Source organism: Gambusia affinis, linkage group LG02 (genome assembly GCF_019740435.1).
Source record: "Gambusia affinis linkage group LG02, SWU_Gaff_1.0, whole genome shotgun sequence".
Classification (NCBI taxonomy): Eukaryota; Metazoa; Chordata; class Actinopteri; order Cyprinodontiformes; family Poeciliidae; genus Gambusia; species Gambusia affinis.
This window is the reverse complement of record NC_057869.1, coordinates 29,699,369-29,723,547: the sequence shown is the minus strand read 5'-3', so window position 1 is coordinate 29,723,547 and position 24,179 is coordinate 29,699,369. Positions and strand designations below refer to the sequence as shown.

The window sequence follows — 24,179 nt, the reverse complement described above, 5'->3', positions numbered from 1 at the left end:
TGGACAAAGGATCTGGCAAAGAATGCAGTCCCTGAATTTAAACACACTGTGTGTCTTGTGCATTGAGCCATATTAGATTTTAAATTTATTACTCAAGGACCTCCCAATTTTCCAAATCAGAATCCTGACTTCTGGATTGGTCCATTTCATTCGTTTAACTGGAAACTTCAAAATTCACATCAGTACAAACAGAACAGACCACAGGTTTTAAACTTGAATGAGCTTGCTGACAATAAGCCTCATTGTTTGGAACATAGACTGAGACCCTTCTCTCCTTAAACACAATATGTCTGCTCAAGGTTGACCTACTTGTGTTCTATACTTCTAGATGAATAAATTATGCCAACTTAAAGTTAGCCTTCTCTTTTGCTTCTTCCTTTCCTTTTTGCTTTTCTCTCAAGTTTTAATAGATTTCCCTGTGACAAATTTGAGCTCTTATTTTGCTAAAGACAACTCCTATTTCCTGTTACTTGTCTTGTCACTGATTTTTCTGTCAGGTGCAAAGGAGTGAGCCATCACTGCAAGTGTGAACAGAGAAAGGGGGCTCAGTGTTAAATAGGCCAGAGGGCAATGACTCATTTACCTTTCTGAGGCGACTAAATTATGCTGCAGAAGATCTCAATTTCCCTCAGTAATTGAACTGTTATGGCTCCTTATTGCATTAGGTTGCGCTATCACACCTCCTAATCTATTTAACTGGATTTATATAGATTCTTTGTAAAAGGGCATCTTCTCCTGTAGATCTCCAGGACATGTTGGAGGTCAAATGGGGATACTGCTAATGGGAATTGCCATCTGGTGTTCAACTACTCCTTTGGGGCTGTCTTAAGTGACATGTCAGCTTCTCTGTGGGACAATTAATATGAATATTATTAATATGTAGGGAAAATAAAGAGCTTTATCTCGCTGTCTCTTGTGCTCGAGCAGATGTCAGTGGTTACAGACTGAAGCCTTGTTATCTGCTTGTTATTGCTTCTGTAAGATATAAGCTCAGAAAGCTGCAGAAGGGGAAATCACTAAAACAGAATAAATCATGCAAATGGTAATTTATCTCCTATTTCATTGTGCGACTGATGCATTTAATCGTGGCAAAAGAGACTTTGCAACCCACTCCTCCTGAGATAGTTCCTCTCATTGTTTGCAGCAGCTACAGTTTCTGTAACTGCTGTGCACCTGTATCAGTCTGCACGTTTGTTTTTAAGCAAAATCTGTTGCTAAAGGGAGTTTAAATCACTTTGAGTTGTTTGTCCATTTCTTTTTTTTTTCAGTTAGAAATGGCGAAGAGTTAAAAAAAAAAAGAATTGTACTTCCCTGACTTTCTATAGGGAATATGTGAGCAGGTGTTTGCCTGTTCTGATCACTTTGGAAATAAACAGCAGCACCACAATGTTGTTCCAAGCTACAAGGTTTGTTCAAAGGAAATGCGACATGCATTATGTGCAGATGACTTCTCAAAGGATACATCGGTGAGTGCAAAGGTCTTGTAGACTTTGTTATGAAACTAATTAGACATGTTGAATGTTGGATGTTTCAAACATCCTTTACTATTGGATATTGTGGATAAATAATATCCACAATTTAACTTTTATGTGGATAAAAATTGGGTCCACAAGTTTGTCGAAGAGAGAGCAAATATGGCACCATCGTCACATCTACTTAGATGACTAAATTCTGTCATTTCAAATTACAAACATGGCAGAAGACAGCATAAAGGGAACAGAGTGAGAGGAGAGAAAGAGGGAAGTGCACCTGGCTCTCCTCTGTCTGCTGTTCCAACAGTCGACATGAGTGGTTTATTGTCTGCAAGGAAATGTACGGCTCTGTGTGTGTGTGTGTGTGTGTATGTGTGTGTGCTTGTGTGTGTGTGGAAGGGGGGAGAGGTTTGTTTGTCTGCAGGGTAGGGTATGACTTTTGAATCGCAAAGAGTAATAAAGATCCAACTGCCATGTGATAACAAGTGTGCGGAGAGTAACTCTCACACATTCACAAGGCTAGAAAGACATGGCGGTTTGCTGATTTGCTGATGGCCCCCTTGAGCTTTTGTATGTCGCAACCACAAACTTCGGAGCATTTAAAGAACCTTTGCGGCAGACTAACACAAAGAAGCTCATAACTCTAAAGTGGAAGAAAATGCTGTTTTCAAAGATTTGTGCAGAGGGAAAAAAAGTGTAGTGTTTTCCTCTAATCTGATTCCAAAAGCTGGATTGGGCATCGGCTGTATAGGATAATGCCCAGTGGGATGATGCCCAGTTCATCATCGTGAACTTTAGATCATGTTATAATGTTGTCTCCTCATCAAAAACATACCTGGAGTGTTGCATTATTACTTTCATGCATGTCTGAGAAATCCTTTAATCTCCCATGGCAACCGTTCAGTTCCTTAAGACTAGCCCCTAGCAATTAGCAAACACCTGGTGGGACTTTTCCTCTGCTGACCTCATTATATGAGTTACTTCTCATTGAAACACTGGTTAAAAAAAAAACAAAACAAAAAACTTGTGATGGAGTTCATAAAGGAGCCAAGTTGTGATGACTTCAGGAAGGTAGAGTTTCAGAAAGAGCAGGAGTTTTAAACGAGACAGAGTTGACAGGAAACTGGAAATTATCAGTTGATAATTATGTGTTATTGGAAGATTGGAAGATTAATATCTGAACATCAACTATAAAGTCTAAAAAAAAAGAAGAAAACTTTAATAAATAAGCAATGCTAAGCCCAGTGGGGGACACAGGTAAAGCCTGGTTTATATTATATGACATTCCCTACCACAGGTTTATGATACACTGGGGGAAACACTGCATGACAAAGTTGAACGGAGTAAGAATCCCCCAAATGAGAACAGATAAGCACCAGTTAAATGAGACTTAGCAATCAGTTTCATGTCTAGATCTGTTTCTTATCTAATCATCTAACTTGATAAAAGACCTGAAAACACTGTGTTGGACCTCTTAATGGATGAACTATTAGGGGTTTTGGCATTAACAGGGAACAGCCCACAGCAGAGAATGTTTGCTCATGCTTGTCAGCAGCAAGTAAAATCCTGTCCCATTAGATTATTGACCCCTATGTACAGTAGGTCTGTGTTGTCGAAATCTCCATATGTGGTCAAAAGAATCCTGGGAAGTCTAAACTCTGAACACAGTACTGACACTCAGCCAACTTTTAACCCTTTAACTCTCACACCTGGAAAATACAATGGAAAAACGTAACGAGGGCATTGAGCTGCTTGTTAAGGGGTTTTAATTAGACAGCATAATCTCCCACCTGTACTTAGTGAGGTCAAAGAAACCAAAACACTAGTTATTGTTACAAATGTCACGATTCTTGCATGTTGTGGGTTTTGGTTTGTGGCTTTTGTTATTTATGTATCATAGTTTTTGCACTATTAGGTCTGTTTTCTTTTAATATTTGTTTTAACTGTCACTATTTCAGTTTCGTATGTGACAGATAATCTGTGATAATGAAGTTTCTCCCAGTGCTAACTAGAAACAACCAATCAGAACCAGGAGGAGGGTCTCAGAGCTCCTTCCCATGTGCATGTCGCTATGTCAATTTATCATGGCCACCATGAATGCATAGAAACAATTTTACTGTAGCACATTTAGCAGCTTGTACACAAGGATGATTAACAGAGCTAAACCCCACCTCCTGGCTCTGATTGGCTGTTTTTGTATTTATTCAGACGGCTATAAAATCACATGAAGGAGTGCAATCTTTTTGCAGATTGTGCAACTCATACACTCATGACATGGTGATAGTTTTAATAAATATCCATTTTTTTATTTTTTTATTTATTGTTTTTACAAAAGTTACATACTGCAACTTCTTAGTTGTCTGTTTTAGCAGATATTCTTTGTTCTGTGTTCTGTTTTGCTGAGTTCAGGTCTGTTCCTGACTAATGTCAATCCGCTTTAAGTTTGTGCTTTTTTCAAATTTTATTTTTATTTTTATGAGAAAATAAAACAATCTAATTAATGCCACACTTCAGTGGTTGGCTTTCTGTGAGTTGGGTCTTTAAGATCCACCATGACAACAAACAAGTTTAACACTGCTATATCCTTAAATCTATACATAAAAAACCCCCCAAGCAGAGTAAAAAAGGTTAACACACTGGCCAGGCACAGTAAAATGGTAACTGGCTTGTACTTGTGTAGCGCTTTATTAAGCCCATAGGAAGCCAAAGTGCTTTAAACTACATTTAGTCATTCACCCATTCACACGCTACTGGACAGTAGCCACAGTTGCCCTGGGAGATGTGCAATAATGACATTCTCATAATGGGGGAAAAAAAGAAAGAGCGATGAGAAGTTTCACTAAGAGCAAAATACACCCAGAGACCACTTTAACCACCAGGGAAGCACCTGTTTTTGAAAGGGTTGTAGTATCAAAGTAGGGGAAAGCCCTTAAGAGGAACTCCAATACTCACACACCCTAACCAGGAACAGGTATATTCCTGAAGAGCTACAGTTGGCCCAGTTTAGATCAATTTCAGTTCTACAAACAGCACCCAGGTTGGAAAGGATGTAAACAAGTGGCATTTAAAGACTGTCTTTTAGACTTTAACTAAAACTACTTACTCAGGACTTACATTGTTTTCACTGGCTAAATGTAATTCTGTTTTTTTAAAGACAAAACCTAGTAAGCTGTATGGTATGTGGATTCTAAGAATTGTAGTCGAACGTTTTTCTAATTAAAGAACATGATGAAATAAGCTTTGAGCAAGTATCACAGAGCACATGCTCACTTCTAAGTATACCACCCCTTTAAATAATTAAAATTTTTGATCATTGAGATGAAATTTAGTTCAAAATTTGACCGAACATGGATTCTCTGTTTAACAGTACAGTTGTTGTTCCACGGCAGTAAAGTGAATATTTTAGTATAGACATTCACAATGTATTGATCATATAGACAATATTTCTATCAGACTTGCAAAATCTTGAGCCAGTAAGGTGGCCTATAAACCTGACTGTTTTGGAACAGATTGGTTAGGATGAACGGGCAAAATTCCAGCAAATGTTTTATTTAAAAAAATATTAGAGTATCCAAAAACCTTTGACAAAAGCAGAATTTTCCAAATACTGATGAAAGTATGAAAAATTCTGAAATTTAGGAAAGTTTTCAGAAATTCTCTCCCAAATTCTCCCTTTTGTTGATTTGGTATTTAAAAAATAAAAATAACTTTATCAATCCTGAATGACTTAGACTAGGGCATGTTTGTTCTGATTTGATATCAGCAGTAGTAAGACTACTGGTTGTGTGTCTTTTTCTACCCTGTATAAAAATATCTGGTTTCAGTTGCACATCACCAAAGGAAACACCAGATGAGGAACAGCCGTGAGAACGAACACAACTGAGGTGTGAAGAAACAGTCAAACAGCAAGTGGAAAAAAATGGGAATAAAAAAGAGAACATAGATTTAAACACCACACATAAAGCGGCAACGCAAGAATAAAGAAACTGCTGATTTTTGGTCTTCTAAAAGTAATGAAATGAATAACTAAAAAACACTGAGTTTCTATTCTTACATGTTTCCACATAATAAAACTGGTCCAGACATTTGAAGGAAATATTTTAGGTTTTGTTTTATTTTAGGTAAAGTTTGATGACTGAAACTTTTGGGCAGTCTCGTTTAACTTTTAACAAGTCTCCCACTGCAGACTGAACGAAAGCAAAAGGATTATACTTTCTGAGTATCTTCAAAACGTATTCCTACCACTGGAACACCTTCATATTTGATCACGTTACAACCACAAAGTCATATTTATCTTTTGGATTTTCATTATTTATCAAACATGAACAAAAATGATCCTTGATATTGAGATTGTGAATTTGTATCTTACCTTGAATTACATCTGTGAGTCTTCTTTTCTCTATTCTCCAAAGCTGCCTTGTATATTCCCCTCACACAAGCTATGGCCAGCTTAAGGAAAAGTGTCCCCTCAGTACCATGCTGCCACCATCTCTATATGAGGAAAGCCTGTCTCTAGTGGCTACCAAACATCATGAAACAGCTGTTGGGGTGAAATTACACAACCTCTACAACCTTAGAGGGCAGGTGGTTGCCATGGATTCTATTATAATACTTTCTTAATTTTCCAAATTTATTATGACACATTTAAGAATGTATAAAATATATGTAAAAACTTTCATTGTAATGTTTGCAGATATTTTTCTGCCTCCTTTAAGCAGGTGGAACTACATATATTAAAGGTCTGACTTTATCTAACATGGGAAAAAATAAAATGAGCAATCTTGAAAGTACAGAGGGGAAATTTCAGCAATCTGGGGCTCACAAAGTCTTTTCACCCTTTAGCAGTCAAGCGAAGCCTCAAACATGACCTTATTGTGTGAATTTGTTCCCCCTGACAGCCCAGGACTTTGTATATGTAATATTTCTGGTCATTCCCGCGGCATGACAGTTTCAATTCCCAGTGGGCTGCACTAACTATAGCATCCACAGAGGCTTTAAAAGACAAGAAGTAATGTAGTCAGTTTTTAGCAGTATTCAATAAATTATTATATGTCAACTGGATTCAAATGGGAAGTTTCTTAGCTGAGCTTGTGGTTATTGACTCCTTTCAAAATCCATCCTTGTTTAGAATCTCGTCAAGAGAGTCCATGTACATTTTTCCCTTCAACCTTCCTTCACTTTTATCGGGACCACATCATGAACACAGTCCCATATCACGATGCTCCTGCCTACAAACTTTACTTGGTGTGCCATGTTTGGGTAGATGTGCTTTGCTGTTGCTCCACCAAAGATGGTGTATGCAATGAAATAAAGCTTTGGTCTCATTTAATGAAGTTTAATATTGACCAAAATATCTTCCTGTAATCTTTTCAAATTTCTAATATTTGCCGAAACCCGGGGTTGAACCAGGGACCTTCAGATCTTCAGTCTGACGCTCTCCCAGCTGAGCTATTTCGGCCATGTATCCTGTACAAAAACCATACAATGATTGCTCCTGGGGCTCGACAACAGGGCATAAGATGGTACTATTGATAATGGAGTGATGACAGCTAGTTGTCTAGTGACAGGAAAGGTTTTGCTAAACCAAGAAAGCGTATCGATTATAACGAGGACTCATTATTAATGCTAGACCTCAATTAAGTTCAGTGTTGCCCAAAATATCTTTTTATAATCTTTTCACATTTTTAATATTTGCCGAAACCCGGGGTTGAACCAGGGACCTTCAGATCTTCAGTCTGACGCTCTCCCAGCTGAGCTATTTCGGCTACATTTCCAGTACAAAAACCATACAATGATCGCTCCTGGGGTCATAAGATTAGACTGGAAAATTGAGTGATGCAAAATAGTTGTCTGGTTACAGGATAGGCTTTGCTTAACCAAGAAAGCGTTGTATCGATTACTTGTTGTTAATGCCCGACCTCAGTCAAATTCAGTATTGCCAAAATCCTTCTCATGTAATCTTTTCATATTTGCCGAAACCCGAGGTTGAACCAGGGACCTTCAGATCTTCAGTCTGACGCTCTCCTAGCTGAGCTATTTCGGCCACGTATCCTGTACAAAATCTACACAATGATCGCTCCTGGGGCTTGACAACAGGGCATGAGATGAGACTATTGATAGTGGAGTGATGAAAGCTAGTTGTCTGGTGACAGGAAAGGTTTTGCTAAAACAAGAAATTTTTTTATTGATTTTAACGAGGACTTATTGTTAATGCCAGACCTTAACTGCCCAACAATATTTAACAAGATTTTTCTTCAGCGGTGGAGTGTTATGCAGTAAGGAGGAACAGAGTCTGTGGATAAGTACTTGTTTTCTTGGAAAAAAGCAGTTTCTCCTAACCCCAGAACTTTCTTCGGCCCCCTTCACACTGAGTCGGTTTTCGGCTAAACTGTAAAATGTTTGTTGCGATCAATTCGTTTGTTTACCATTGACTGGGTTTTCTGACACTGGCACTTTTTGAAACCTGGTCTCAGAGCGAAACCTTCTGGGAACATCCGCCGTGACAGTGTGAAGGACTCTGCAGGTGTGAAAGCGCACATGCTCAGAACAGACAGCTGCAGAGTTTGTTCTACACTTGCATGGGTAGATAACAAAAACAATGGCCGGCAGCACTTTGCTGAACTCAACCTCTTCAGTTTAGCAGAAATTATACAGTAAATGTATGTGTTGCCTGAGTACTTGTTTCACCGGAGACTGGTTATAGTTTTCTAAAAGGGATGGAAGCAAAGGGTGAAATGTACATGCACGTTATGACAACATTCAAAAATCATCACAGTGCCTATTAATTAGGACTAACCAAACAGATGTTAGTTAGCGCTGTTGAGGGCAGGTCTGCTTTCTAAATCCTGAGCAATTTCAACTGTTTTTTTAGCTAGTCTTTTCAGGACCTGCTTCTTTTATCCTTCCACCTTCTTACACATGATTTGTAGAGTAAATTCCGGTTTATTTGTTTGGCTTGCTTGGGTTGTTACCAGCGCAAAGTATAAATTTTATATAAATAATCACGTCTACCGAGAAAAACCACTTATTTCCGCTACTCATCAGTCACCGTTTCTTTGTCTGGAATGTAGACACAGAAATAGGCTATGACACACACATACACACCCAGGTCGACACACGCACACACACACACACACACACGCACACACACACTCAGGTCTACCTCTATGCATTATTAAAACCCTGTTAAAACGACATCACGCACAGGCAATAAAAGCACACACATGGGTCCTCTTCTGCTGGGCTTTGTCACCATGGTGACCAGTGCAGTTCTGCATGAAAGCAGCTGGTGGGCTCCGGCTGTGATGCTGAAGCAGGAGACTGTGCCGAGATGAGAATGAGGACCAAAACAAAGAGAGAATCCCCCAACCTAGTCCAACCCAACCCCCATTCAGATGTCTATTCATTAAGCTACCTGCATCTGATCCTGGTTAAACCCAAACAATGGCTCACATACACTGTGTATTGATCTTTATATTGATTCTTTCTTTTTCCCCCATCTAGTGTCTTTTTTGTACAGAAAAGAGAGGCTTAGACGGTGCAGACATGTTTCTGCTTGTTTCCAGCCGTCTCGTGTAGAATGTAGGAAACACGCTGAGACATGGTCGGAACAAGCAGAGCCGCGTGTGTGTCTCATTTAATGGCATTACAGACTTTCTACAACGAAAACAAGGGGTCTGTTATTCCACACTGGCTGACTCACTCCCTCACTCACTTGGACTTTCTTCTCTTCCATCCCTGAGTTGTCGGTGCAGGCGGAAGTGTAGGATGGGAATGCAGGGAGAGGTGAACACGCTCAGACTTGAGATGAAACGGGATGGTGTGAAAAAACTACAACTACTGGATAAACTCATTAAGCCTGGTACAAGTCAATGGTTTTTACAGATTTTCTTCTTTTTGCCATTATGTACATAGAACTTATTTGTCTGATGCATTTGTTAATGAAAAATATATAAAATATATTTAGCAACATATTTACTCACTACAGTAGTTTTTTGAGAAAAGACAGTTGAAGATCACAGAAATACTTCAATATTGTCGGGTTAAAGCAGGTAGGAGTCTGGAGCCCTCTTGTGGCTAACTGCGGTATGACTGCTGGTTGGTGATTGCACGCGTCTGTGTTCCTTTAGTGATTGTTTCACGTCTGATATTACTCTTTGCTTTCCTTACTTCCACCATGCACATTAGTTCTTGTTGTTTTTGACGGAACCCCTAGAAAGACATTGTAGGAGAACATTAGTTCTTGTTGTTTTTGACGGAACCCCTAGAAAGACATTGTAGGAGAAAAGAATTATATTATATATATATATATATATATATATATATATATATATATATATATATATATATATATATATATATATATATATATATATATATATATATATATATACATTAGAACGTCGTGCGCAATGGTGTGTGGCGCGCACGAGAAAGCTTTTTCATATTATTTTTATTTTCAATGTCCCTAAAAGGCCTCAGTAGATTTTCAAAACTAATAATAAAACCAATTTGAAATTCTAACTTAAACTTTTTACATGGACACATTAAAGTTCTGACATCCAAACAAAAATCTCATCATCCTTTAATGTATACGGACATCTTATAGTGCCTTTCAAAAGTATTCACACGCCACGTCTTTAAATGTTCATTATTTCTAAGGTATTATAACAAAACCACATAATTTCATTATAAAATTATTTGTTTCTACAAAAATATTTGATAATGTATGTAGAAATTATTATTTTTTATGGACTAAAATAAAAAAAATAAATTGCTCTTGAGGGCCCCCTGGTGGCCGCGAGAGGTCACGCTTCACCTGTAACACGAGCTGTCGAGCATCCACATCTCCAGAGCTCTAATAGAAGATAAATTTAGCAAAACAATGTCGCAAAAATGACTTATCCTACATGAAGAAAGAAAAGAAAGAGGAAGAATAAAAAAAAACCAAGATGAAGGTAGGTTTTAATGTGTCTTGGTAATGTAAGATTTATGGAGCTGCTAATAGAAACTTAGCTTGATAGCGACCCCGAACGGTCCAGTTTAACAGCCAAACATTTCTGCTACCACGACTGTATTTGTGTGAAACTGAGTTTTAACTTTAAATGAGTTGGTTTCGCCCTAAATGTGTCTGATTGGCTGTTGGCTTCAAAACAGCATGTGTGATAACATTTAATAACAATAATTAAAACTTCTCAATGCCTGACATTGTTCAGCTTAATGTTTTCACATTGAGATACATGGCTACTTGTTTGCTGCTGATAATTTATGTGGCTAAAATAAACGTTATTTTTTACATCAAGTTATAAGTTATGTAAAACTTCTCTTAAAATTATTTGAAGGCTACAAATCAGCCCAGTACGGATCCACATTCTCAAGACAAATTTTAGCTTTTGTAATTATGCCTAAGAGAAATTAATTCAATCAAAGAATGTCATGAATGTTCTTGACATTCTTTGAATATCAAGGATTAAATATTTAATGTCTAATTTATGTTTACTTTGATCCTGTATGCTTGTTGACTGAAATAGTTATTAGGAAATAGAGAAAAGAAGTATTAGTGCTGCTTAACCAATCTTAACCCACTTCAAAATAAGAGCATGATTATAAACGTCTAGCTGCTCTTGTAAGGACGTAATTAACAGTTGATAACCAAAACTTCACCACAAATGTCAAACTTTATTCAGCTGAAAGTTTACAAATTGGCCGAGTCAATCAGCGCGTCAAGATTTATCTAGAAAAAAAATATTTAGGGGAAGCTAAGGGCACTAACTGTTTTCAAAGTTTGCACAATCGCTAAAGCGCCAAGCAAAAAAACCCAAAAACTAATTATCTCCACTATTAGTAGATCAGAGGAGGAGTGCCCCTCACTGCATTTCAGTCTGTACATGTGTCCATACTCTGAAACATTTAGCAGTTGTAACAGCAGAAGGAGCTTCTACAAAACGTTGCTGCTGGAGCCAAATACAAATGCAAGCCCCAATCTTTGATCTTATTTATAGAAAATGTTTGAAAGTCATGTATTGTTTTCCACTTCACAATTAAAGACAACTTGATGTTAAGTCACTTAAAAAAAACCTTTTTTGCAATGGTGGCAAAACGTCTTGTCGTGTTCATGCTGCAGTGACACTATAGCTTACATCTACCTCCAACATTATTCATTCCATAATTTCTCCACCATAGATGTGATGCAGTCTGGTCTGAAATAACATTACCATTTATTAAAGAATCCAAAGGAAGTAAGAAAATCATAGTAAAAGTACAGTTTTCCAGCTATAGAGAAACATTGTACACAAAGTAAGAAGAAATAAAATATTTCATAATGAAGGAAATCTAACTTCCAGTATAGTGTTACAGCTGTCTTTATTTACATGCCGCTTAATTTTACATTTAACCTTCCTCACTATGCAACACACAGTTGTCCAACCAAGCAGGAAATGCCTCCTATTGTGCAAAACTGGTGTAAGTTGTCCCAGAGCTCCCTCTAGAGGACGTGCAAGTCAAAAGACAGAGGCTGGAGATAAAGGAGAAGATCAAACTAATTAAGAAAGTACTACTTCATTAATATACCCGCCCTGCCTCCAACTGATGCACTTTTACTACAGCTGGATCAACTTTACTGCGTCAGGAAAGAAAGATTTGGGCGAGTCGGCCCTCGTGCATCACTGGTGGCTGATTCGGAGCCGCGGTTTGATGCGCCGTCGTTCCCTAGCTGTCCTCGGACTGGAGCATCTTCTCGATCTCCTGTTCCCACTGGTCGTCCTTGTTGTCTGACTCGGTCACCACCTCGTACTCCTGGAGTTGTTGCTGCAGCTCTTCTTCCCAGTCTGCTGCCTCATCTGGACGGGAAGCAACGATCAGAGCAGTTTGGGATTTACAGCGAAACTGGTTTCATTCACCGTAAAAAAAAAAAACCAACAACAAAAAACTCGACAACAAAGGAGCACTGAGGAGGCTGACCGTCTGGGGACGAGGCGCTGTCCTTCTTGTCCAGCACCAGCTGCTCCATCTCTTTCCTCAGGTCCTCGTGGTTGATCGCCGTCGAGTCGAAAGCGTCGCTCACAAACTCCGAGACTCCGGGACTTGTTGAAATCTCTTCCTCCTCCTCATGGGGTGCCTGAGGTTTGAGTATGCAGGCAGGTTAAAGTTAAATGACTGCTTTTCCTCTTTTTTAAACATGACATGAAAAAACATTATTCAGGGTCATGATATATATATATATATTTTACCTTCTGTATGTCGCTGATGGAAACTGGTGGAGTTTTTGGTCTAACCTCTGCAAAGAAACAATATCATGTTTAAGTTTCCAGTTCATGAAGTTCGAAGGGTCAGGGAGCAGGGCTGCTGCAGACTGTTGTTTATAGGCAAGTTTAGCAAGATTTTAAAATCCTGCTTTTAACGCTACTAGGATTCAAAATCATTTTAACAAGAGAGAGATTTTTTTTTTCTCACATAAAGTCAAAACTTATCTACATTGAATCTTAAACAGATCTCAGTCCAATGGTTTCAAATATTTTAAGTACAATTAAAATATAAACTAGAGCTGATCAAAAATAAATGTAATTTGGCTGATTATGGCAACACTGGTCAACAGCCAAAAAGAATTGTCTGTGGTTTTTCAACTGCTTTAGGGTAATTCTGATGTGCTGAATCCAAAAGTCACATTGGTGTTTCTGTCATGAGCAACAAAATGCATGACTTGTTCTCACATCTGGATCGGTTTCCTGAGAATCTGATCAATGAGTGACGAGCAGGAGAGATTCCATCAGGACAGGAAAGAGACGGAGAATTTTACACAATGAAGACGTCATCTTCAATTTACATGTACTTACCATTATCAGGGTTTATTATTCAGTTTACAGAAATCTCCAAGTTTGTAACATTAAATTAATACAGTCTGTTAGAAAACATTCTTTCTTGTCCTAAAACCTCTTTTGGATGAGCAACATTAATGGAAATGAACTGAAAATGTCACAAAAATGTCAACAATTTAGTCAGAAGATCAAATTTCTCTAAATCAAATTAGAATAAAAACCTGACCTGGTTGAGAAAAATGGATGTCATCTTTGGATTCAGAGGGGCAAAATAATCCTAATGCAGCTGAAAAAACATAGACAACTTCCAAAAAATAGTTTTTTTCTAAATCACTGTAAAGATTTGTTCTTTATTAGCCCACATTTTTAGAAAGAATTTCAATGTATGGCACTTGAAACATAATATTCAACCAAATATTGCATATGAGGAGCCTCCTGCGATTGCTAAACTACACACATGGATTCTGTGATGACTACAAATAAATACATTGTGCATTATTATTACTATTATTAATATCAGAAATATAAAAATTAAACTTTAAGATGAATTCATGCCAGACGTTTCAGCAGAGATCAGGCAACTTGCAAAACCCTCAAACTAGAGAAATCTATAGACAGACACATCCGGGAACATTTTTCCAGATTTTCCACACTTATCCAGAGCTGGAAAATACTTTTTTGTAAAGAATTTTCCAGATCACCTTGTAACTCTGTGGCTAATTCACAAAAAACACAGGTAGGAAACCAAAGCAGGACCTTTTAAGACGATGTCGTCAGGTGAAACACTGTCCCCGCCCTCCCCGCCGTTCTGCTGCTGCTGCTGCTGCTGCTGGTGGGCTGCCAGCGCCGTGAGCTGAGCCGACTGCTTGATCAGAGACACCCTGTAGAAATAATTCCTCCAAAACACGTCCTCCTTCACCCTGTCAGAATGCAAACCCATGACAGTATTTTCACATCTTAACATGTCGTGACAATCAAGGAGCGAATCATTAGTAGTTCCGCGACAATCAGGGGACTGCTGGGGATAAGGTGTTTAAAATGTAAAGAGATTCTGGCCCTTTCAGCCTCTCCGCTGTTTTGCATCTTTGCATTTTCGGTTGGAGCCATCGACAACACATCAAAGTAACACTAAACTATTTAAAAAGATAAACAATTTCAACATCAAAGTATTTTCAGGTGTATCTTATAATCCTTTGATTCCAACTGTGCCTCTTCAACTTCTTCTTACATCAGAGAAACAATCAGGCTTCCCAACAACCCAATGGGAATGTACACAATAGACAAAAGATCATAATTACATCACACAACCTCAACTATTTTGACCTGGTAGACCAGTTTGTGTCGTCTGTTCTCTCAGCAGCAGGTTAAAGGTAAAGGTCCAAAATCGGCACCCGAAAGAAGAGGAGACAGAGTGGCCTGCACCTGATTGGTCCTTACAGGTTTGAATTTTCGCACAGGAAGCTGAAGGAGCCCTTACTGTTTAGGAACTAGGTCGAAGCGCATGCGGTTGAGAAGCTGGTCTTCCTCCAGCATGACGGCCGCCAGAGGGTACATGTGCTCCATGTCGAAGTGGAACTGGACACCAGCAGGAGGATCCCGCAGGAAGTTCCGCTTGTCCTGGAACCAGACGACCCGGAGGTCAAAGGTCAGTGCGTAGTAGACTGATAGACCCACCATGTCTCGCGGCATTAGGAATCATGTGTGCTGACACGTTTGTTTGCAAGTGGTGTACAATGCTACACCGCTAACAAACTTGTTAACTTGTTTAATATTTAAGCTCAAAATTCAAACACTGCAAAGTTTGTGTTTATCAGCTGATGTTACTTTACAATAGTTAAAATTATATGGCACACTCTGTATCTTTTTTGTTGTCGTTTTCTACTCCTGTGGGGTTAAGATCAACAGCTCTAATAACATTGGTACACTGTAAGCCAATTACAAATAACGCTAATGACAGTACTTTTTTTTTTTCTGCACTCAGAGTAGAATTTTCTTACAGCGGAGAGAGCCAGGATCTGCTGCTGGATGATCTCCTCCTCATTGTAGCCCACCCAGGGAGGCACTGCTGCTTCTACACAAACATTAGCCAACAGAGACACTCAGTCAGTCACAGTATAATACCAAGTGATACCGGCCATTCAGATCAGGCAACATCTCTGCTATCTAATTATTATATCATGTATTTCTATATTATGTAGGTTAAAAACTAGACATTTTACCAGCACATTAAAATATGTCTGAAGAGATATCTGAGAACAATTGTTGTTTCTACACATCCATGCTGGTAGGGGCACACCGCACTCTTCAGATTTGTATTAGAAGAACATTTTGAAATTCCTGCGTGTTATTTTCTTTACATTTTGAAAAACTTTAAACTTTGCGTAGCTCTTTACAATAAAATCAGATACATTGGAGAAGATGGAATAGTTTCCATCTTCTTCGCTGTAGGTTTGCTGCCATAAACCCTGAGGTCTTTCTTTCACCTGACTTTTTGGCCTTCTTCTCTTGGACAAACCTCTCTTGCTCCTTATGGAAATCTCCCAGAATAGTCTGCAAAGAAAAACAACACACACACACACACACGCACACACACACACAGACAAACAAGTTTACAATACAATCAACAGAAGACCAATCAACTGGCTTATCTGTCTTAACAGAACAAATGATAAGTCAAACACCGCCCTTGAAATAAAATAAATTCAACCATCTTTGAAGAAACATGTCCTAAAAGTCCCATAAGCCAGAAGAGCAAAGTGCCTTATCTATGATGCCATCGATCTTCCCTTCTTCCACCGTCTTCTTGATGGTCTGAGCGGTTCCCACCACAGACTCTGACAACTTCTTGGTGGCACTGGAGGCGAAACTGAAGATGAACTCTTCAATTGGTGGAAGCAGAACAGAGAACAGAAGGGTTACACAAGGTGTGGCAGACTGATACGTTTTTTTTCTAAAATACTCAGAAATGTACATCCACTCTTTTTGGGCAAAACGGGTTGTTAATATTAAGTTTTAATGTTTTATTTGAACTGTCCTTTCTGTGTTGTTGTGGTCTTTTGGCTGTGTGATCATTCCACTGTGTGACCATTTTAACCAGAGGCTCCTATACCTCCATAACACTAACCTTCCCTTTCTCCTGTACTGTTTCTTTAAATAAGTTTGGCTGGGATAATTATTTTAATGCTTTGGCATTACGTGGCTTTTAACTCTCCTTCATTCCATTCCTTGACCATTTCCACAAGAATACTGTTCCAGTTTGTTTGTTTCAGCTCAACTATGACTGGTAGAAAAAGGCCCCCAAACTCAAGAGATAAATAAGTGATAATCAATAACCTATTTCCTTTAAAAAAAAAAACTGTTTTACAAACTGAACATAATATTTTAGCTCCAAAAAGCTGTTATATGAAAACCTGGCATATATATGATCAACTGAAAGGTGAAGCAAGAAATAGCTTTAAGTCTTAGTTTGCTCATGCAGCCGTCTTCAAGCCGGTTCTCCTGTTCCCAGTGACACTGGTGTTCCACCAGTTTCCAGTATGTGGTTAGTTGTTCATAAGCAGCTTAAACAAATTCCTTTGATCCAACAGGTCTTTCTATCAGATCACGACAGAATGATTTTGAAGAATTGTTTACCTGTATTGGTTAATGGATCAACCTGGATTTGGCAGCCCTTCTTAAGAATAACTCCAAACTGCTTTTACAGTTTTTAAACCTACAATTTACCAGAGATATGTATTGATTTGAGAAAATCCTCAAGAGATTAAAATGTGAGGGACTAAAACGGTTGAAATTGTACGTGAATCGTTCCACCTTGGGAAAATAGATTTAAAAAAAATCCTTTAGAGCTCAAAATAAACAAAACATTCATCTTTCATTACCATTAGGCGTGGATCAAACAAACCTCTGACCACAGTTAGGTATGATCATTCAGAAGAAAATAGTAACATTTGCTTCTCACCACCGAGTCCTTTGCTGTGATCAGGGGTTTCTTCTTTCGTCTCCGTTGCCCCATCATCCTGCTCAGCTGCTTGCTGTTTGTTTACCTCGTTTTGGGCTTCAACCACCTTCTCTTCCTGCTCCACACTGAGGCTTTCCTTCTCCTCTGATGTCTTCTCCAAACCCAGCCACGTCCCGAACCCTTTGAACATACTGGTCCAAGGGAGAAAACAAACTGATAAAAGAAAAATGACAAACGGAAACTGACTGCGAACTCACACAAATGTAAAAATGTTTTTAATGCAACCAGGAACTAGAAGCTTCTTCGTCTCTACGTTTTTTTGCGGTGCTCGCTCAATGCTGCCACTCAGTGGCCACAAGGCTGTAATACGTTTATTGACTTCCTTAATGATTTTCATTATCATCATTATGATATTATTATGATTACATATAATCATAATTGCAATAATAATAAAGTTGTGTGACCTTTACGACAAGCATAAAGCATAATTTAAAAAATCAAAACGTTAATTTACCTTAGTAAATTAGTACACAATTTACTATGGAGGTATCTCCTTATGGAGGTATCTCGTTGGATACCTCCATATCCAACGAGATATATATATGGGGGGTATCCAACGAATCATTTTAAATATTCTCCAATAACGTGCCATTCTGAAGAAACAGCCAGAAGGGGGCGGTAATTAGCAGAAAACAGGTAGACGTCCGCACAGCGCGAGCGACTTAGATGTAATCTCGACCATGGACATGAATACTGCCTCGACAGCTTGATGACAGGAAGAATACGGGTTAGTTTCGTTCTCGTTTCACTTGTTTAAGTTGAAGTTTGTGTAAATTGAGTCGAAATACAGCGTAGTGCAGTTTATATATTCCTCGTTGTGTCTGCTAAAATCAAGTGAAAGTGCGGACAGGGGAATTTACCAGGTTTACTTGCAAGAAAACAAGGTTACACCAGACGTCCGGTAAATACCTGGCCATTTTAAAGACAGAACACTTAAACGGAACTTCCACGTACTAATACAAAATACAAAAATGAAAAAAATATTAGTTTAAACGTGGTTTTCCGATCGGCCTGATAGATTCATTGTTTCATGGAGACCATTCCCTTCAGCGTAATTGTGTTTTATTGAGTCATTCGATATTGATTTGATTTGAAAAGACAAACGTGGCCCAGTAATAAACATGCAACGTACATGATGTTGAAGTTAATAAATTCTTCTTCCGAGGCAGGCTGTTTGAAAGTGCGGCTAAAAATGAAGATTCTGATGGTGTTTGATTTTGATCACACTGTGGTGGACGAGAACTGTGACATTTGGGTCATCAAGTATGTATTAAAAGTGTTATTACATGTCATAGGGTACAAAGAAACAGGGTATTTTATAAGCGTTCTAAGTGTTAGTTTATTAACTGGTGATCTTTATTTTTTCTGCTTTAAGGTGTCTTCCGACGCAGACTCTCCCAGACTCCGTGGAGAGCACATACAGGAGGGGCCAGTGGACTGAGTACATGGGCAGAGTGATGGCCTACATAGGTTAGAACCTATTACATTGTTCTTATGCTTCAGTTTGTGATTCAGTGGACCCTCCACAGAGGTGGTTCAACAAACTCTGAGTCTATCCATGAACTCTACTTTAACTTAAAAGTTAACTTACCCCTAGCAAAAGTTTCTGGTTCAATAACAATTTAGACATTGTACAACCAATCAGAGCCAGGATGAGGATGTTGGCGCTGTCAATCAAGCCCATGTTTGTGCCACTCCCTCCTTCTACCGTTACCGCTTTTCTCTAAACCTGGAGCCTGTGGTGACTGCTAAGGCCAGTTAGCATGGCCATGGTGGCGGATAAATGGTTTACCTGTAATGGTAAGTTGTTTCTCCACCATTAGCACATTTCGGGGCTCGTTCACCAGCGTGATTAAGAGCATTAAGACCCTCCTCCTGGCGCTGATTGGTTGTTTTTGGTTGGGAGCGGTGCATTTCTTCAGACAGCAGCTCAGGTGGGAGGTGGAGGAGATTGATCTGTACACAGATTACCTGTCTCATAACAAACTGTAATGACACGGTGACAGTTTTAACAAAGAACATTTTTTTTATAAAAGTTACATACTGCGGTTTTAAGGCACAAAGAATATGGAGAGGGTCAGCAATACCCTAAGTAATGGAATTCAGCTTCGGCCTTAGCTTTCTTTCTATAACTCAGGATTAATTTACAGAGTTTTTATGTAATCTGCGCCCCAGTTTTTCATTCTGACCATTTCTGTCGTTGGTTCTAATAGGAGACCAGGGGGTCGCCCCCGACCGGGTCCGCAGCATCATGGAGACCATTCCCTTCACACCCGGCATGCCGGAGCTGCTCACATTCGTATCTGAGAATAAAAGCACGGTGGACTGCATCATCGTCTCCGACGCCAACACCATGTTCATCGAATGGGTCCTTCAGGGGGTGGGACTCCGGGAAGCTGTGGACCAGGTGTATTCCAACCCGGCCAGCATCAGCGAGTCCGGCTGCATGGAGCTGCGGCCCCACCACTCGCACCAGTGCGCCAAGTGCCCCGTCAACATGTGCAAGAAAAAAGTCCTGGAGACGTACCTTTCCGAGAAGGCAGACGGCGGCGAGGTGTACGGGCGGGTGCTTTACGTGGGGGACGGCGGGAACGACCTCTGTCCCGCGCTCTGTCTGAGTGAGCGTGACGCTGTGATGCCCAGGAAGGGCTACACCCTGGATAAGATGCTGACCCGACTAAGAGATGAGGAAGGCAACGGCTCCATTTCAGCTAAAGTCATTCCATGGAGCAGCGGCACTGAGATCCTGCAGGAACTCAGAGACAGTCTGCAGTCTCAATGATCCACATCGTGCAAAAGATTTTATTATGGCTCTTATATTTTTAATTAGAACTAAAGAATTTGTAGGGATGAAGTGATTTTATTATAATAACAACTAAGCCTATCGCAGTAAACAATCAATTAATTGCATGATCAATTAAAACGAGCTTGATCATTTCCATTCTGATGATTAATATTTTTCGAAGGGCAATTTTGTTTACAGAGATTTTAGAACCCGTTTTATCGATGATTTTGTTTGTGTTTTATTTGCTCTTTATTGTTTTTGGTTGTTAAGTTTTATTTTGGATATTTAAGATGTCTTCCAGTTCCAGTGTGAAGTATTTTGTGCAAAAGGAAAGTTTATTAGTCTTTGAGAGGGCCAACTTGCATTACTGTGGGATTACCAGTATATTAGTTGAAAATGGTCTCAAAATGACAATATTATTGTTTATAACAATAACTTCTAGGCCAGTTTTATCATCCAGAAAATTTTGTTAAGAACTACATCATTTAAAAGAAAAAGATTTTATAGCTATGTTATGCCTTTATGGATATTTGAGAATATAACAAAAGTAAATTTATCTTGACCAGACGAGAGCACGAAAGAATAACAAAAGAAATACTTTTTAGTTATCGGTGTGAGTTTTAAATGAGATCCCTTCTCACTTGTTTAGGGTTTCCTGTCTAGCTTGAAAATCTTTATGGTTACCATGAAGAACCAGAAAACCCCCCCGACATTTTTGTGCCACACATTATCTTTTATGTTCTAATATTCTGAAACTGGGCTGCACAGTGGCGCAGTTGGTAGAGCTGTTGCCTTGCAGCAAGAAGGTCCTGGGTTCGATTCCCAGCCGGGGATCTTTCTGCATGGAGTTTGCATGTTCTCCCTGTGCATGGTGGGTTCTCTCCAGGTTCTCCGGCTTCCAAAAACATGACTGTCAGGTTAATTGGTTTCTCTAAATTCTCCCTAGGTGTGAGTGTGTGTGTGTGAATGGTTGTTTGTCTTGTATGTCTTTGTGTTGCCCTGCGACAGACTGGCGACCTGTCCAGGTGTACCCCGCCTCTCACCCGGGACGCAGCTGGAAATAGGCACCAGCAACCCTCCCGACCCCATTTAGGGAAGAAGGGTGTAAAGAAAATGGATGGATGGATGGATATTCTGAAACTCAATATTCAAATCATTGTGTTTCCATCTGATTACAGTTGGCTAAACCTGGCCTTGTGTTAGCCTCATGAAAATATTTACCTTTGTGGGATGTAACATATTTGTGAGTTAATTGAATTTGTCTTGTGATTTCTATGTTAATTATTTGAACTTTTGGAAAATGTCAGAAACGCTGACTGTAGTTGTTTTGGTTTGAGAGGAGCTTTGGAACCAGCTTTTTGAAAATTGTGGTTTATATAACAACACACAACTTTATTCTTATAAAAAAATATTGAAAGAACAACCAATTTCTGCTTATTAATCTCACAAAGTCACTAAATTTAGTGTATTGTAAACAGTGTTTTGCTCCATTGCAATTTAGTGATGCATCATTTTCAGAAGTCACTTGAATGTTAAAATTCATTAGGAAAATAATTGTCTCAGTTTGAGTTAGTCCAGTTGTGATTCATTTGTTTGTTAGTTAACTTTTTTTTTTTTTTTTGAATTGCAGGAGATTAAACTGCTTGTGTTTGAACATTTATTTCTGGTTGAGAAGATCTGTTTTGTTTTCTTTTGTTCGGAAATTTGGAAAAAATCGTCAGCGCCTGATCCAGTCTTCAGAAAATGCCTCAAAACACATCTGGTCTCCTTGGATACGTTGCTTGTAATCAAACTTTAATGCTTGAAGATTAAATAAATAAATATTTCTCCAGTTACTAAATTTTTTAGTTTATATTTAAATCCATTATAGCTTATTTTTATTTTTCTAAGAAACAGGAGACTTGAATAATTAGTTATCTACACAATGCTGTCTTGGTCAGTTGCATATTTGGATCTGTTGTATTACAGTGAATCTGAAGAAGCCTCTGAGTGAAGAGGTTCTGTTTTCTCATGAAGAGGATGGTCAGGGTTGTCCATATTTATTGCATTTGGAGCATTCTAATCAACATTCATCTGAGTTTATTGCTGGGTTGTGTGCAGCCCTGATCTTCAGGATGATGAAATGAATTTCATAACACTACCTTCAGCCATAACTGACCCATTTGGAGCAGTTGTGATAATAAGAACACGCATCATGTACACATGCAGAGTATTATTTTTATTATTTTGCCTGCCCTATCTCCAGACAAAATATAATGACCATTTTAACACTGGATATAGATTTCTAAGGCATATAAACATTTTTATGTTTGTAGGAGCCCCTTGTTACTGGAAATTTAAGAAGGCCATTTGTGTCTGGCTTTTATTTACACTATGAGTTTTATAGATGTACATTTCTACTGTTGGCCGTATGTGGGAGTATGAAGGTATTTATTGATGGGGCGTCAGAGTGCCTTTGACTGTGATTCAGAAAAATTGTGGAGCCAAAGGAATTTAATTTGATTTGTCACTAATGGAAACATATTTTTAAACATCTGTAGTACTTTTTAAGTGTTAAAGTTATTTAAGCAACAATTTAAGTTTAGTAGTACTGAATGGATCACATATCTTATTTTGCATATTAATAAAGATAAAACGTTCCTGTTCATCAGCATCAGATTTGTGAGGATGAGCTGTTGTGGGTTTTTATTTTATTCATACTATTGGTACAATCTGAGATTAAAGGTGTTTTAATAACTATTAAAAATTCCTCAATGCAGCCTTAAGCTTTTCAATTTATGTTTCCACATGTTTAAGAGTTTATGATTAGGGATCAATTAGTCAAAAATAATAAAAAATAAAATAAAATGAAAAACTTATGGACGTTTTCCAGTAAATTTGGACTTTTCAAACTCAGAAATTTTTAAGTTTTTCTTTTTTTAATCTAGAAAATTTCTGGGACAGATGTCTAAAACGTCAGATGTGAAACTTTTCAAGCTAAAATTTCCACATTTGTTTCCAGAAACATTTTTAGATTCATTTTAAAACTACTGACTTTTCTAACAATTTTTCAACTTTTCAAACTCAGAAATGAAAAAGTTTTTTTCGGTTCTAAAAAATTTATGAGATTAATCTCAAAAGTGTTGGGGTTGTTTCCAGAAATGTACTCCTCCTTGTTCTTGTTCCTACCTCCGATGACCCTAATACAGCATAATGATGAGAGGTGAAAACAGATTCACTCCTGGGACACAAAGCTTGCCTGCTGGTTCCCACCCTGCCTGTGTTTAGCGGTGTCTGCCCTCCAGGCCTTTCCAAACACTGCAGCTCATTTACTCCAGAACACACTGTGAAGGTACAAACTTCAAGTGCAAATACGAAAATTCACTGTGGTGGAAACAGTGCTGAAATATTAATAAAAAATGTCGTGGTCGGTTTTGACTTACTAACATCACCTGAGGTGATATTAATAATTTCCTGATATGTATGCAGTTTGTGTTGCAGCATCAGTTATTTAAAAAAAAAAAAAAAAAAAAAAAAAAAAAAAAAGCTGATCTAGCAGGAAAATTCAGCTAAAAGATTTAACAGCACAAATAATGTAAGCTGAAGACTTATATTACCATAAACATCCATTTGTTTTGGACTAATATAAATCCAGAAGCAGTCTTTGATTTTCTCAACTAACATTCACATTAATCCACTGCAAAGAGACAAAACAGTCTCCATGCTGGCATCAGATGCCAAATTAAAGCTCATTTGTAATCGCATGTCATATGAAATCTTTGCAGTGCCCCAGGTTTAAATTTAACATTTGTAATGTAATTTCTGCTGTAGATTTGTATGAACTTCTTGCAAGTATTTGTCTATCCATCTGTTTATCACGTGTGGGGGAAAATAAGCATTTGATTTTCTCACTTACAAAGAATGGAGTCTGCAGCTTTTTATAGGACGACAGTGGCAGCGTTTCCATTACAACTTTGTCAATATTCCACCAATGTTGTAAAAAATAAAACAAAAACATCATATCTCAATGTTTTCATTAAATAAGAAACACGATTAAAATCCCACCTGAATAAATCTGCTCACGCGCTAACCTGCCGCGTCATCATCCTACT

The 24,179-nt window shown here is 38.5% G+C and overlaps 2 protein-coding genes and 3 non-coding genes across 8 annotated transcripts; 1 reads left to right on the top strand and 4 right to left on the bottom strand.

The window, feature by feature from the left end:
- Window positions 1-6,857: 6,857 nt before the first annotated feature.
- Window positions 6,858-6,930, bottom strand: trnaf-gaa. Its single transcript has one exon. It is a non-coding gene; the product is annotated as a tRNA-Phe (tRNA).
- Window positions 6,931-7,164: 234 nt separating this feature from the next.
- trnaf-gaa lies at window positions 7,165-7,237 on the bottom strand. Its single transcript has one exon. It is a non-coding gene; the product is annotated as a tRNA-Phe (tRNA).
- A 205-nt stretch (window positions 7,238-7,442) lies between these two features.
- On the bottom strand, window positions 7,443-7,515 carry trnaf-gaa. Its single transcript has one exon. It is a non-coding gene; the product is annotated as a tRNA-Phe (tRNA).
- Window positions 7,516-11,130: 3,615 nt separating this feature from the next.
- On the bottom strand, window positions 11,131-24,179 carry syap1 (synapse associated protein 1). 2 transcript variants are annotated; one of them, XM_044139424.1, is made up of 11 exons: window positions 23,984-24,049; window positions 19,096-19,259; window positions 17,244-17,434; window positions 16,046-16,164; window positions 15,769-15,835; window positions 15,283-15,356; window positions 14,763-14,902; window positions 14,042-14,205; window positions 12,701-12,747; window positions 12,432-12,588; window positions 11,131-12,310 (listed from the first exon to the last, which is right to left on the bottom strand). In XM_044139424.1, the coding sequence occupies exons 1-11, from the start codon at window positions 24,032-24,034 to the stop codon at window positions 12,180-12,182; spliced, it is 1,305 nt and encodes a 434-aa protein (XP_043995359.1). In that variant the 5' UTR covers window positions 24,035-24,049; the 3' UTR covers window positions 11,131-12,179. The 2 variants fall into 2 exon arrangements, with proteins under 2 accessions (XP_043995359.1, XP_043995368.1); XM_044139433.1 differs by lacking the exons at window positions 19,096-19,259; window positions 23,984-24,049 and adding an exon at window positions 24,133-24,179.
- phospho2 (phosphatase, orphan 2) lies at window positions 17,948-21,926 on the top strand. 3 transcript variants are annotated; one of them, XM_044139454.1, is made up of 4 exons: window positions 17,948-18,030; window positions 18,473-18,566; window positions 18,679-18,773; window positions 19,517-21,926. In XM_044139454.1, exons 2-4 carry the CDS (start codon window positions 18,496-18,498, stop codon window positions 20,083-20,085), a joined length of 735 nt encoding a protein of 244 aa, XP_043995389.1. In that variant the 5' UTR covers window positions 17,948-18,030; window positions 18,473-18,495; the 3' UTR covers window positions 20,086-21,926. The 3 variants fall into 3 exon arrangements, with proteins under 3 accessions (XP_043995389.1, XP_043995396.1, XP_043995380.1); XM_044139461.1 differs by lacking the exon at window positions 18,473-18,566; XM_044139445.1 differs by lacking the exon at window positions 17,948-18,030 and having other exon boundaries at window positions 18,037-18,566.